Raw genomic sequence first — 16,059 nt, 5'->3', positions numbered from 1 at the left:
ATCTAACAAGCCAAAAGGTATGTTAAACTGAAATTTTGATTGAACCTTTGTCTTTCTTCCCTTTTTTCAACCATCCCATGGATTTATAAAGTGAGCTAATGATCGCTAGAAACAATCATAGAAATTATTTCCTACATTTGTTGGCTTATTGAAAGAGACTTAAGTTAGGCATTCATAGATTGCTTTGTTGGTGTCTTGGGTGACAAATGGTAAGTCCTTTTGCCTTACGTTGTCTCATATTCATCATTTTTATTATGTTATATCTATCTCCTCCTATCTTCACGTCTCATTCCACTATCTTCTCCTTCTCTCAACACCTCATCATCCTATCATAATTATACTCTCTTAACTATTTATATATATTCACACATTTACAATCTCCTGTATCTATATATTCCCATTCTCATCCATCACTGTCTCTTCCACAGTTTTTCACATTATGTCTGTCATATTACTCTCAAATATCTTCTATCATTCCTATTTACGCTACATATATAATTTATCAACCAGAATCCCTATATTTTACTAAAACAAGTTGAATTTCTTGAGTTACATCATAACAAAATAAGGCATAGAAATGGATCGTCAAAAAATTACATGCCAGTTGAGATAGCCAGACTCCTCTAATAATACATGGTGTGTAAATTTTCTGTGGATTAACAACTTTCTACCATCATTTGATCAATAACTTTAGTTCTATCGTGAGACTTGATATTAGTAACTTTTCTTAGACCTTGACATCTCATAGTGCCTTTATGGAAATCAAGACCTGTTCGGCCAAGCCCCTTTCTTTGACTTTGTCTTTGAGGTTAACTGATACCTTCTAGTACATGACTAGATTGCATTCTTAACTAGCATGAGAATCCTAAAGAATTTCATGATGAAAAACTCAATGAGGCCAAACTCTATTACTTTACATTTGAGATGGAAAATATGTGGATGGTTAAGTTTTGCTATACTGACAACAACATCTTATTTCTCACAAATTCATTATGAATATCACAAAAATATTTGAGTTCACGAAAACATCTTAATCTCAGCCATGCCAAGTGGGCTGAATAATTACATATGTTTAAGTTTGTATTATAACACATCCAAGCGATGAAAAATAAACTAGTAGATGCTGTGAGTTTAAATGATCCATACTTACAACACTAGGTATGCATCATTCCACTTTAAGTATTTAAATATAGACCTTTGAAAAATAGGGCAACTTATATTTTGCTTGAGGAAAAAAATAAATGTAAAGAGAGCTAGGATAACATGGTGATATAATTTTCTAAATAGGTTAATTGTATGAATCACCAGTTTACCTTGCCATGTCCGAGTTATGGAGAAAGACCATGTAGGCTGTCTTAGTGTTAAGAACCCAATCATACTAGAGATCGTAGTTCAATAGAAAGACCAACCCGAGTGAGACGCAATGTGGATTTTATTAACTATCATAATAAACCAGTCTCCTTGACTATGGGATTTTTATCTTTTCGGCTCCATGGATATTTCTAACATAGCCCACATGATCAACCAAATTAAGCCACCTGAAGCTAATCTTGTCCAAGGTGAAGCCATCAAGTACTTAGTGGAGTTTTCATAAACTAAAATTTGGGTTAAAGTATGCAAGTTTAAGGGTCTGATTTACACAACAATATTGATAAACTTTTGATATGGTAAGTTGAGGTCCGACCCACAAGGAGCAGGTAATGAGCAAGTAAATTTTAGCCTTAATATTTGTAAAATGTTGTTTTAAGGTGATTTATAATTTTTGGATTGTTAAATATATTTGAATCACTACAATAAGGAAAACTAGTTAAAAATATTTTAAAAAAATATTTTTAAAAATAGATTCTATTTATTTATTATGATTTTAAGATATTTTGGGATTTTTTATAGCATGCAATAAATAAATGTAAAAAAGATACATTTAGCTGTCGCTCCAGCAAAAAGTGATGATATGATGAGTTTTTTTGTTTTGCTTATCACCTAATAAATATTCCTATGCCAAGGTGTCACGCGGTCAATTCGTAGCTAAGAACAATGCTCAAATGGATTATGTGTGTGTGGGCCTCAATGCTTTGGGCAAGAACGTTGAGCAGCCTTCACTAGATCATTGAAAGTCTCTTTGTGAATGCTTGAGATTGTTTGGGGTCTAAAAGGAGATTGGGCTAGGCTTGTAATAGAATACTGAGACGTTTTATTACCACACATGTAAAGATACATTGGTGGTCATAGCCATTACATTAGGCACAAGGCCCATTCAGGAATGTAGAGATGAGGTGGGGCTTGTGTCATTAGGTATTGTCGCTTAAGTACCTTGGGGCCGAAGCCCAGTGTGCACATGCAGGCACCCTGATGGTGAGGATGCCAACATATCATCGACAAACGCGTCACCACGGTCAACCGGAGTCAACACGCCTGCTATGGACCACGATCAATCAGAGTCAACCGAAGTCAACCTGCCACGGTCAACCGGAGTCAACACTAAAGCCGACACGCCACAACAGCCAACTAGCACGTCTCCACCCGTGCACATCTCTACGCACGTCATGACACGACGCCAAAGGCAGATCCACAATTGGCCTTTGGCATGACACGGCGCACGTCTTTACTTTCTCATCAATTTCTCTTTCCTCCAAGTCCTATATAAAGGCCATTGTTTTCAAGAAACTCTTAGGCAGTCATAATTTCAAGAATTGAGTTTTGTTTAACTCTTCTTGGAGGACTGCCCAACCTCCCTACCCCTCTAAACCCTAGCCTTTACCGCCGCCGCCACCACCGTCGCCGCCGCCTCGCGACGTCGGCCTCCCGTCCCCTCTCCTTCCTCTTTCGCCATCCTCTCTCCCTCTCCTATTCTCTTTCTTTCCCCTCTCTCTCCCACCCTCTCTCTCTCTCGCCCAGGCCGCCCAGCCAAGCCGCCCAGGCCGCATAGGCGGCCCCAGCCGAGGCCGCCCAGCCCGCCCCACCAGGCCGCCCAGAATGCCCCAGCCGAGGCCCCCTAGGCCGCCCCGCCAGGACGCCAAGGCCGCCCAGACCTCCCGTTGGGGACGCCCAGGTCGCCACAGCCCAGGCCGCCCAGGCCGCCCCAGTCAAGGCCGCCCAGGCTGCCCCGCCAGGACGCCCAGGCCGCCCCAGCCAAGGCCGCCCAGGCAGCCCCGCTAGGATGCCTAGGCTTTCCTCGCCAAGGACGCCCAAGCCACGTCCTAGGCCGCCACCCAGAGCGTCCCAGGCCGCCGGTCGCGTCAACGCCGTCCGACGCTCCAAGCCGCGTGCGCTACGCGCGCTATGGGTGCGCTCCGCCACGCTCCGCGCACTCCGCGCGCTCTATGTACTCCACACACCCTACGCGCGCTTCACGCGCACGGATGTTCGCCTACGCTTGACTCTGTGACCACGACATCTGCACTCAACCAGGGCCGTTCAACGCCCAGAACACCCAGCATCGTCCTCGTCCAGTGGGCCGCTCAACGCCCAGATTCGCCCAGCCTCGTCACGATCAGAATTTCTCGCATCCTCTTCACGCACTAAGGTGCCGAGGTACGCCTGAACTCTTTGGTATCGAAAGTGTTCTCCGTCTGGTGTTTTCTCGAGAAGTTTCCACCACCGTCAGAATTAGTTTTGGTTTGGATTTCCACCTCCTCTCTCTCTCTTTCCAGAGTGTTTCTTCGCGACGCGAATTCGGGTATTGATTTCGATGCTTAGGCATCGTTGCGGTGGGGGAAGACAGTACTACTGGCCTCGATAAGGGTCGGAGCTGCACCACCAGATCTTCATCGGTTTTAAAGTCCGAATTCCGAACGTGGGAATTTCTTTGGATTGTTTTATCCCTCCCTACAGACCCACTTCCCATCGTCAACCCATCCATCTCCTTAGTCGCCCTTTTCCTTTGTCGTCCTACGTCACACCCCCATGATGCTCATGGGGAACAATGTTTATTTAGACTTGGGATAGAAAGCCAATTTTGTCGTGTTACCTTAACACACACCACATGTGGGGATGTCCATCCTTGATCTTTAAAGCCAAGGCCTGCACAATAACCGTGCTCATCACCATGCATGGGCGGTGGATCAACGTAGAGCATGAGTACGGGATGCTGAGGACTGCACCATGGTAAGCAGGTACTAATCGTGCGGCGGCCAGTCATATCCTGCTAAGGGGCCAGGATGTGTGGACACAGCGGCGAATGCGGCCATGGCAAACAAAGCACAAAGATGGGCGTATGGCACTTGGCGCATCCCTATGAGTGATGACGCGTGCAAATGCCAAGGCTGGGAGCACCGAGCACGGCAGCACCAATGAGGACTAAAGTGAAAGAGGTGTCAGGATGGGTGTTGGGGGCATGTGAAGCATTAGGGCTGGGCTCCGAGGATGATGGTGCTACAGATAGACGTCAGGGTGTCGGTTAGCGTGCATGCCTCCATGCAGGAATGCCACGTACTTTGGGGCTTTACACAAGGGTTACGGGAGAATTTTTTGGTTGACATATGGAAAGGGCTTCTTTCCTTTCATATAGTGATGTCTCTTCTTCCTCCTTCCTACTTTGCTCAATATTTATCTAGCGTTGTCCTTTTCCCTTCTTCAACTGGGCGTTCTGTGGCTACCAGTCAAGTAGGTCCATCTCACTTACTCTTGAATAAGCAAATCAAGGTGCCTCTCCGGTCAACCTTGAAGCGGTTTTCATTTCAATTTAACTGATCTTCCCCTTGTGTAACTTATTATTACTTTTGGTGGGTGTGACATCTGTTATTATATTTGACGTTTAGTTTGTTATAGTGATTTGTCAAGCTGAGCTGGAGCTCCTTTCTATGTCTTGAGTCTCGAAAGGAACTCGTTGGTTCCTCTTTAGCCCACGTGGCCGTCGCCGATCAGACGAGATGTTCTGGAGCTGATGTGTAGCACTCATCTTGCTTAGGCATACGTCATCTTCCAGCAATATCGCGGAAACTCGTCTAGTACCAACATAAATTATAAAAAATTATTGATAAGTTTTACCTCTCGGCTTGTCATTATTCGATGACAGGATATGGCGATAGACACAATCTTCTCGAGAGAGACAGAGGGGGAGATATGTTCGGACTTGCAACTGCAAGAAGCTGCGCAAATGAGCTCGTTAACTGGTAATGCAGAAAATAAATCAACTTTCGCGTCCAAAAAATTCTTTTAAAAGTAAACTCTTGAAATTCTTAGTTGATAGAAATTGAGGTTCAGCTTGTTTTTTTAGTGCACCTTTGTTTTCTCTGGGTATTAGTTGATTGATTGCTAGTCGAAGCACAAATGAGGATTGATTCCGTTAGTTTTAATCTTGTCGCGTTGTTCGAATTTCTTTGATACTCGAGAGTCAAATAGAGATAGTTTCTCCATTTTTCTTATTGCTAGTGAAGCGGCTAGCAGCAAGAGGTCTAGTTATCGTCATCTTCAATCAATCGTAACTGGAAGTTATAATGAATCAATTAACCCAATTTGTTAAATAGATAAGATAATCCTATTCTGTATCGAACTTCTAGAACGTCTGGGTTCAGAAAGTGCTGTATTTTGAAGATGATAATGACATGACGCGGGTTTTATGGAAGGCATTTACGCGTTAATCTTATCCACAGATGTTGAAGAACTCGTGCACCGTTTGAAGTCCCCTACGAAGGTTGACTGCAAGTCTAACACGTTCAATCTAGAACGAAAATCAGTGGCGCCGTTGAAACCGGGTCGTAACACGCGGCGCCCATAAATTCCCATGCAGCACAGACAAAGTTCGCCACCGGGCTTCGTGATACTCCCTCCATTCGTCCTCCAACTCCCTTTCTCTCCGCCCTTCCTTAACTCTCGCTCTCTCTCTAGAGGGACGGTCTCTGGTTCTTGACCATCCTCTGATTTTCTTCACATCTGTCTCTCTCCCTTCTCTCTAGGCGGGCGGCCTCTGGTTCTTGACCATCATCTCGTTCTCTGCACATCTCTCTCTCTCTCTCTCTCACTCTTCTTCTCTCTTGACAGACGGCCTTTGGTTCTTGATAATCATCTCATTCTCTTCACATCTCTCTCGCCATCTCTCTTGACGGACAGCCTCTGGTTCTTGATAATCATCTCATTCTCTTCACATCTCTCTATCTCTCTCTCTCGCTCTGTCTTGACGGACAGCCTCTGGTTCTTGATAATCATCTCATTCTCTTCACATCTCTCTATCTCTCTCTCTTCACATCTCTCTCTCTCGTTCTGTCTTGACGGACAGCCTCTGGTTCTTGATCATCATCTCATTTTCTTCACACCTCTCTCTCTTCATCCTAAAAAGAGGTCATTCATTCTGAGTACTCTCTCTCTTTCTCTCTCTATGGCGGGCAAGGAAATTCAAGAAATGAAAGGCAGCGAAGGGGGGGCGAGGAGGCGGCGTCGCTGGGCCATTGCCGTGCACGGAGGGGCAGGCGTGGATCCGAAGCTGCCTTTGGAGAAACAAGCACAGGCCGAGAAGATCCTCGCCCGGTGCCTACAGCTCGGCGTTGCAGCCCTGCGCTCCAATCTCGCCGCCGTCGACGTAGTTGAGCTCGTCGTAAGTTCCTTTTTAATCACTGCTTGTCCACTGCGATTTCACTAACCCATTTGAGTTCTTGAATCTTTTAAAATAACATAACAGAAACTTGACATTCCTTCTTCTTTCTTGTTGTTGTTTCAATTCGCGTAAGCTAATCTCTGTGAACAATCAAGAAACAAGAGAATGAAGAAAGGAGAGAGAGATAGGTAGACTCCGAGAACAGGTGAATTAGAGATATGATTTTTTCCCCCCCAGGAGTGATACTTATTGATAACTTTCTATATGATTGTTCCGTTGATATTTATTGATTTTTATTAAATCCCCTCCGTTATGTTTGCACGCTAATTGTTTACTGGCTCACTTATCGTTTCGACAATTAGCATGCGTTTGAAGGACGTGATCCTGATCCTTGGATCGTAATCCAACGCTCACGCTTACTCTGCTTTGAAGTTTAAATCGTGACCGTCGGATTCACCGAGTTATAACGGCATCCACGATGTCACGTAGGAGGAAAGTGGGCCCGGCCGTTACAACTTCTATCTTTAGATATGTGTTTGTTTAAATACCCGACTGAAGGGCGTTGCCTTGTGTGGCGTGTACGAACTTTCGTTCTTCTTTTTTCCTTGTGTTCTAGTGTGGTTGTTTCTTTGATTTCTCCTCTTCATCTTTGTGTGCTAGGCTAGTATTAGATCGTTCCTTGAGAGCCTTGTGCTTACAAGTGGTATCAGAGCCTTCTGATTCCAGGGATCTATTACGATGCCGAAGCGTGGAGAATCATCCAACCAAGGAGAGAAGAACACATCCGATGACTCGACCAGGAAACTTGAGGTCGGAGTCCCGACGCCGCTGAATCAACTTTCAGCGACGAATTATCGGCACTGGGCGATGAGAATGGAGGTGCATCTCGACGCCCAGAACCTGTGGGAAGTGGTTGCCGGTACTGAGACGAATCGGCAGAAGGACCGGTTAGCTCTTTCCGCCATGCTAGCTGCGATTCCAGAAACCTCAGGAGTGCAGCTGGATATCAAGAAAAGTGCCAAAGAAAACTGGGAGATCATCCGTTCGTTCCATGTCAGAATCGATCGTCTCGCCCAGTCAAGAGCTCAGGGACTGCGCCGCGAATTCGAAAAACTTACTATGAAGAAGGAGGATAAAATCGGTGATTTCACTGACAAGTTCACGAAGACAGTTTTCGAATTATGGCAATGTGGTGATGATATTCAAGACAGAGAAGCCGTCAGAAAGTTATTTCGCTCAATGCCGCCGAGGTATGACTCTCTTACGCTCACTCTGGAGCAATTTGGTGATATGGATACTATGTCCCTTGTGGAAGCGATTGGGTCTCTTAAGATCCACGAAATGCGCCTTGCTGAACGAGACGCCAGAGAAGAAGAGCAAGCCCTCTTAACACGTGCTCTTAATCATATGAAGAAGAATAAGCCTGCAGAAGGCCAGTCCTCAAGAGGGCGAGGACGAGGCAGAGGCAGAGGCAGAAGGTCGAGGAAGAAGCAAAACAAATCAAGACGATGATCAAAGACAAGACGAGGAGAAGAAACCTTTTGACAAATCAAAGGTGCGGTGTTATAATTGTCAAAAGTTTGGCCATTTTGCAGATGAATGCACAAATGAAAAAAGGCCAAGGGCGAAAGAGGAAGCTGCTAATGTGATTGTTGAAGAATCCAAGCTACTCATGGTGCTTACGGAGACTGTCTTTCTCCAAGAAGACGGTGATCACTCTTCAAATTCTGAAATATGGTATCTTGATACAGGTGCCAGCTCCCACATGACCTGTAAGAAATCGTTTTTTCAGAACTTGGATGAATATCAGTGTGGCAGTGTTAAATTTGGGGATGGCTCCTCGATTAAATTTGAAGGAAAGGGCAGTATCTCTGTTTGTGGCTCACGGGGGGTTGAACTGACCTTGGAAGATGTACTATTTGTTCCAAATCTCAAGGCTAATATTCTGAGTCTTGGAAAGCTCGACGAAGCTGGATGCACGACCTCCTTGCGTGGTGGATTTCTCACCATCACTGATGCTGTGGGAAGAATTCTAGCAAAGGTGAAAAAGTCCGATGGCAGTATGTATACTCTCAAGCTGTCAATACCTGAGATCTGTAAAATGACACAAGAAGAAGAAAGCCAGGTGTCGTTGTGGCACTCTCGACTATGTCATCAGAATTTTCGAAATATAGATGATATGAGGAGAAACAACCTTGTGATTGGACTTCCAGCAATACGTTTTTCTGACAAACTCTGCGGAGAATGTGTTGCCAGCAAACAGACTCGAAAATCCTTCCCAAGTGAATCAAAATTTCGGGCCTTAAAGAAGCTGGAACTAGTCCATGGTGATTTATGTGGTCCAATTCAACCATCAACATTAGGTGGCAGCAGGTACTTCTTACTGATTGTTGATGACTTTTCCAGACTAATGTGGGTGGCCTTCTTGAAGGAAAAATCAGAAGCTTTCAGTGCGTTCAAGAAGTTTAAGAATCTGGCTGAATCAGAATGTGGAGAAAAAATAAAGTGCTTCAGGACTGATCGTGGTGGAGAATTCACCTCAGCAGAATTTAATTTATACTGTGATGAAAATGGAATCAAGCGCCATCTTACTGCCCCCTACTCTCCCCAACAGAATGGAGTGGTAGAAAGAAGAAACAGGACAATTATGTCCCTTGTACGTGCTATGCTGAAGGAAAAGAAACTTCCCCAGGAGCTATGGGCAGAGGCTGTTAATACGTGTGTTTATGTGCTAAATCGATCATCTACCAAGAGCCTCCAAGGAGCTACTCCTTATGAGAAGTGGAATGGGCGAAAGCCAAATGTGGAGCATCTTCGAGTCTTTGGCTCAGTGGCTCATGTCAAGAGCACAAAGCAACTGAGAAAACTTGATGACAGAAGCAAAAATATGATCTTTATCGGTTATGAGTTGGGAACCAAGGCTTACAGGTTTCTTGATCCTGAAACTTTCAAGGTAACCGTGAGTCGAGATGTTGTGTTTGAAGAAACTAAAAGTTGGGATTTTGGTCAGCAGGTGAATCTGGACTCTCGTTTCACCTCAAATTTGACAAGTAACTTGACATTTGGAGACTTACCTACTGAAGAAAACTCAACAGTAGATGAGAAAACTCAAAATCAATCATCCGATGAAGAAGAGACCGGGAGACTGAGATCAATCCGGTCAATTTATGAGGCTACACAGGAGGTTGGTGATGAAGAAACATGTTTCATTTCAAATGACGAGCCTATGTCCTTTGCAGCAGCAGTGAAAGACGAAGTGTGGAGGCAAGCTATGCAAGAAGAAATTGAGGCTATTGAGAAAAATTCTACTTGGGAGTTAGTAAAGCCAACTCGGAACTGTAAGCCAATTGGTGTGAAGTGGGTTTACAGAATCAAGAAAAATTCAGGAGGAGATGTGACAAAACACAAAGCTCGTTTGGTTGTGAAAGGCTACAGCCAGAGAAAAGGCATTGATTTTGATGAAGTCTTCTCACCTGTGGCCAGACTGGAGTCCATTAGAATCCTTATGGCTCTAGCAGCTCAATCACAGTGGCGGTTACATCATTTGGATGTCAGGTCTGCTTTCCTTAATGGTGATCTTAAGGAGGAGATATATGTGACACAACCAGAAGGATTTGTGATCAGAGGCAAGGAATACCACGTTCTAAGACTCAAGAAGGCGTTATATGGGCTTAAGCAAGCACCAAGGGCGTGGAACTCAAAGCTGGATGAAGCCTTGATCAGAATTGGGTTTAAGAGAAGTGCAAATGACCACGCAGTGTATAGTCTATCAGAAAACCAGCAAAGATTACTTGTGGGAGTGTACGTGGATGATTTAATTATCACCGGATCAAGTGCTGCTGGCATAGAGAAATTTAAACGCTCCATGAAGACATTGTTTGACATGACTGATTTCGGTTTGCTTAGTTCCGACTTGGGCATTGAAGTGCAGCAGAAGCAGCATGAGATCAGACTATCCCAAAGTCTGTATGCCCTGAAGATTCTTGATGAGTTCAACATGAGGGATTGTAATTTGTCCAAGTCACCAATGGAGCATCGTCTAAAATTGAGCAGAGAAGAAGAAGGGGTCGAGGTGAATCCCACTGTGTTCAGAAAAATGATCGGTTGCCTGAGATATTTAACCATCACTCGACCTGATCTAGTTTTCTCTGTAAGTTACTTGAGCAGGTTCATGAACAAACCAAGCTCAACTCATATGATATCTGCTAAGAGAATTTTGAGATATGTGAAGGGCTCCATTAATTATGGACTGGTGTACAAGCAAGAAAAAGTGTGCAAATTGATCGGCTACTGCGACAGTGATTATGCAGGAGATTTAGATGATCGGAAAAGCACGTCTGGTCTGATATTTTTCTATGGATCCAAACCCATCGCGTGGAACTCATGTAAACAACCTGTGATAGCCCTATCATCCTGTGAGGCAGAATATATTGCCGCCACCACAGCTGCGTGTCAAGGAGTCTGGATCAGCCGATTCATAGGAGAATTACTTGGAGAAAAGCAGCAGATGTTCAATCTGTGTATCGACAACAAATCAGCAATCAAAATCAGTCTAAATCCGGTTCATCATGGGCGAACAAAGCATATCGACGTCCGTTATCATTTCATCAGAAATCTTGTAGAAGAAAAGAAGGTGGAGCTGAAGTACGTAAGCACAGATGATCAGCTCGCGGACTTGTTCACCAAATCGCTCGGAGTGACGAAGTTTGCAGACCTCCGCCAGCGAATCAGTCTCTCGCCGGTGAAAGAAGACTCGGATCAAGGAGGAGAATGAAGGACGTGATCCTGATCCTTGGATCGTAATCCAACGCTCACGCTTACTCTGCTTTGAAGTTTAAATCGTGACCGTCGGATTCACCGAGTTATAACGGCATCCACGATGTCACGTAGGAGGAAAGTGGGCCCGGCCGTTACAACTTCTATCTTTAGATATGTGTTTGTTTAAATACCCGACTGAAGGGCGTTGCCTTGTGTGGCGTGTACGAACTTTCGTTCTTCTTTTTTCCTTGTGTTCTAGTGTGGTTGTTTCTTTGATTTCTCCTCTTCATCTTTGTGGGCTAGGCTAGTATTAGATCGTTCCTTGAGAGCCTTGTGCTTACAGCGTTACGTGTTCCTCTATTAGTTGTTTCGTCACCATCTTCTTCCCCCTCGTAATTGGGAAAGTATTGAAGATCAAAATGAGAGTTGAGTATTGAATTTAATATCTTCAATCAGATCAAACGAATATTGCATCGACGTGAGGAGAACCACGGTCCGAGGCATTTCGTTTTTCTCCTTGATATGTTTAATCCTAGGCCACACAACACCGCGTTTCTGCACTCAAAGCGAAGATTGATTTATGCTTATTATTCATGCACTTTACCGTCGATGGTGAGGAATATTCATTGGAATAAACTTTCGGGAATCTTTTAATTAAGGGAAAATAATTACGTACTGCCCGTCAAACGAAAAAAATTATGATTGAAATGAGTCTTAACTTGACATGTTCGAACCATTCCCTTTCATCCTGTTGATGCAGCAACCATGGCGAACGATTTTTTTCGTAGATTTCGGATCTGGAGAACAGACGGCGATGATTTTTTTGTTACATGCAGGTGAGGGAACTAGAAACAGATCCGTTCTTTAATTCCGGCCGTGGATCGGCGCTGACAAGGAAAGGGACGGTGGAGATGGAGGCTAGCATAATGGACGGCCAGCGCCGCCGCTGCGGTGCCGTCTCCGGCGTTACAACGGTGAAGAACCCTATCTCACTGGCAAGGCTTGTCATGGATCGCTCCCCTCACTCTTATCTTGCCTTTCATGGCGCCGAGCAGTTCGCCAGGGAACAGGTTAGCTGAATTATCAACTTAAACTTAAAATTATGAACTACTCCGTATTTTTGTAATGGCTGCGAGTATGTCTTGCTTGAGTTGTGCATTTTTGTTCAATGAAATGCCAAAGTATTTGTTGACTCATTCCTCGCTACAAATAACGCAGAAACACCGTTCCGTGAAAGTTAACTGTGTTATTTGTTCAATTTAATATTTGAATTGTTTTTATTTATAAATGGAAAATAGTAGAACTTTTTTGGTTCACTCATCCCACACTAACACAAAAAAAACCGTTTATATAAGTTGACTGTTTTATCGGGTTAAGTTCTAACTGCTCCGTGGACTTTCGATGGTGGTAGTCATGTCTAGTTTTAGCGGTTTATTTGTGAATGAAATAATAGTATAACCATTTTGGACAATGAGATGTTAAAATGAACGATGAGTGGTTCTACGCAAGAAATAAGCGCAGAAAGAAGGTTGCATTGAAGTTTATCGTATTATTTGCTTAATTTTATAACCGCTTCGTAAATTCCATATCTTGTTTGAGTTGTTTCTTTATAAATGAATGAACAGTGTAACCAATTTTTGTTTCAATGAGAGGCCAAAGTGTATAATTGACTAATGTATGCTTAGTACAACTCCAGAAAAACCATTTCGTAGTAGGTTGATTCTATATTCTTTCATTGTACAAGAGAAATAGACCCTTCTTCAGGAATAATCCATTTCGTAGTAAGTTGATTGTATGTTCTTTCATTGTACAAGAGAAATAGACCCTTCTTCAGGAATAGTCCATTTCGTAGTAAGTTGATTGTAAATTCTTTTGCCTGGATTCTTCCTTTTTGTTACAAAATAAAAGAACAACTTCTCAATGTTTTGCTCACTCGCAACATATGAATTAGGGCGTGGAGACTGTGGAAAACGCGTACTTCGTCACGGAGGATAACGCGGAGATGCTGAGACTGGCCAAGGAAGCCGGCTCAATTCTGGTAACTCCTTTTTCTCACCACTGGATCCAAATTGTCATTAGTTACAGAAATTCCGGTTCCAGGATATTAAATTGCGAATCCTTTGTTCGTATCAAGAAGGAAGTGAATTAGATTAGACTGTTCCGTTAATTGTTCTTTTTACCAATAGCGTATTTGAAGAAATTTGGGAAACTTTTAAATGGGTTCGCATTATTATTATTCTTAAAGATTTGCCGCTTCTGGCGATGAATATGTTTATTTAATTACGAATGGTTTGCCTATTTGACGGGATAGATTAAGGCCGACGAAGACGAATAAATTTCTCTGTTCGATTTTTAAAAAAATAAAAGAACTAGATTGATATTATGAATGTTTAAAAGAAGATGAAGACAAAGTTAGGTTTTCGCCAATTAGATTTAAAACAAAATTCAAATTCGTCATTGAGTTTTCAATGATTGGTGTTTCTAAAAATGGCTGCTTCTGGCATTGATCTGTTCATTTAATTACGCCCAGTTCGTCATTATCAGGAGAATTAGTTATGATTCTCTAATTCAAGATATTCTTTTTTATCAGATCATGGATTAAGATCTTTTCCGTTGATGTTCTTACTTTGGCTAATTTTAGTATTTCTATTAATGCTTAAAAGAAGAAACCGGAAACTTGTGAGCTCTAGTTGCAACTTATAACTGACGAGTAATTATCTAATTCAATATATTCTTTTTTTAGTAGATAGTAGGTTAAAATCAGTCTCCGTTGATGTTTTATTTGGATTAATTTTAGTATTTTTATGAATGTTTAAAAGTAGAAACTGGAACTTTGTGAGCTGTGGTTACAACTAATAACTGACGAAGAATAGTAGCGATTATCTTTTTGGTTGTTGGTTCTGATTCTCTAATTTTAGATATTCTTTTTTATTAGATCGTAGACTAAGATAATTTCCGTCGATGTTCTTATTTGGACTAATTTTGGTATTTCTATCGCTCTTTAAAAGAAGAAACTGGAAACTTGCGAGATTGACTTACAACTTATCGGCTTATAGCTCACGAAGAATAGAAGCGAGAATTGTTTTCCTTGTTGGGTCTGTTTCTCTACTTCAAGATTTTCTTTTTTATCACGTCGCAGATTAAGATAACTTCCGTTGATGTTCTTCTTAGGACTAATCTTGGTGTTTCTAAATCAATGCTTAAAACAAAAAACTGGAAACTTATAACTCACGAAGAATAGAAGCGAGAATTGTTTTCCTTGTTGGGTCTGAATCTCCACTTCAAGATTTTCTTTTTTATCACGTCGCAGATTAAGATAACTTCCGTTGATGTTCTTCTCCGGACTAATCTTGGTGTTTCTAAATCAATGTTTAAAACAAGAAACTGGAAACTTGTGGGCTTTCGTTCAAACTGATAACTGACAAAGAAGAGTGCACTCAGTTCGATTACAGGGTTCCAATGGCGGCGGGCTGCCGGGCGGAGGCGGCAGCGGGGGAAATGAACAGCTTGCCGCTGAGCGTGTACGCGGCGGAGACGGTGGGGTGCGTGGCGGTGGACACGCAGGGGCGGTGCGCGGCGGCGACGTCGACGGGAGGCCTGATGAACAAGATGGAGGGACGTATCGGAGACTCGCCGCTGATCGGAGCGGGAACGTACGCATGCAAAGCGTGCGCTGTGTCATGCACTGGCGAAGGGGAGGCCATCATAAGGAGCACTCTGGCCAGGGACGTGGCGGCTTTAATGGAGTATAAGGGGCTGTCGCTGGACGGCGCCGTCCAGTACGCCATCAAGGAGAGGCTGGATGAAGGCAAGGCCGGCCTCATCGCCGTCTCCTCTGACGGCGACGTTGCCTGTGGCTTTAACTGTGTGGGCATGTTCAGGGCTTACGCTACTGAAGATGGGCTCTTCCATGTTGGGATTTGGGATTAAGATTAAGTGTTGGTCTCAAAGTCTTGTAAGAACAAGGTTGTTGTAGATTCTATTCTTCTTCTTTTTTGAAAAGTGTGCCCAGATTTCTCTTCTTCATAAGGTAGGAAGCTGGTGCTTGTCCATGATTTTGCCTGGTAGACATGGTTGTTCTGTTATGTTCGTTTGGAACGAACAAAAAATTCGCACAAAATAACCGCACAGGGCCTTGTTCTTTGTTCTGTTCTTTTAAAAAAAAATGAACAAAATTCGCACATTCCCACAAATTCGCACATTTGCACGAAACTAGAACAAAATTCGCACAAAGCGAACAAAAGAACCGCACACGGGTCTGTGCAATGTTCTGTTCAAATTCGTTTTTGTTCCGTTCGGAAACCCGAACAGAACGAACAATTCGCAAAAAAAAAAAACAGAACGACTATGTCTATTGCCTGGTGGCCTAGGTGGATGTGTGAGGCCCCAAATTTGTTTGGGTTTTAGTTGCAGCCGTCGTGCACCCAATATTTACACCAGCGATGAGTATGTGGCCCCATGCACCCAACATTTAAACCAGGGATGAGTATGTAGCCCTGCGCGGCCTTAGTTTACTTCATGATATGGAAGAATGTGACTGTCTAGGTTTCCTCTTCGTTGAAAGGTGTGTTCAGTTTACTGCACAAGATTATTGACTAGCGAGAAGACCCAACATCAAAACCATCCAGATGAACTTTGCTTGTTGGAGAATCCTTTTTTTTTTATGCGCTTCATTTAGACTAAAAGTTTCATCTTTTGGGAAATAAATTTAACAACTAACTAATACAACCAGATGATGCACAGAAATTATCAAGTCAATGAACTCTTAATGC

General features: G+C 43.2%; 1 protein-coding gene across 3 annotated transcripts; it reads left to right on the top strand.

The window, feature by feature from the left end:
- Positions 1 to 5,729: 5,729 nt before the first annotated feature.
- Positions 5,730 to 15,292, top strand: LOC144713017 (putative isoaspartyl peptidase/L-asparaginase 2). Of its 3 annotated transcripts, none has more exons than XM_078587475.1 (4): positions 5,730 to 6,529; positions 12,124 to 12,357; positions 13,239 to 13,325; positions 14,729 to 15,292. In XM_078587475.1, the coding sequence occupies exons 1-4, from the start codon at positions 6,314 to 6,316 to the stop codon at positions 15,215 to 15,217; spliced, it is 1,026 nt and encodes a 341-aa protein (XP_078443601.1). In that variant the 5' UTR covers positions 5,730 to 6,313; the 3' UTR covers positions 15,218 to 15,292. The 3 variants fall into 3 exon arrangements, with proteins under 3 accessions (XP_078443601.1, XP_078443602.1, XP_078443603.1); XM_078587477.1 differs by lacking the exon at positions 5,730 to 6,529 and adding an exon at positions 6,575 to 6,734; XM_078587476.1 differs by lacking the exons at positions 12,124 to 12,357; positions 13,239 to 13,325; positions 14,729 to 15,292 and adding an exon at positions 7,256 to 8,041.
- The last annotated feature ends 767 nt before the right edge of the window (positions 15,293 to 16,059 follow it).

This window comes from Wolffia australiana, chromosome 15 (assembly GCF_029677425.1).
Source record: "Wolffia australiana isolate 7733 chromosome 15, ASM2967742v1".
NCBI lineage: Eukaryota > Viridiplantae > Streptophyta > Magnoliopsida > Alismatales > Araceae > Wolffia > Wolffia australiana.
This window is presented reverse-complemented; position numbering and strand designations above follow the sequence as displayed.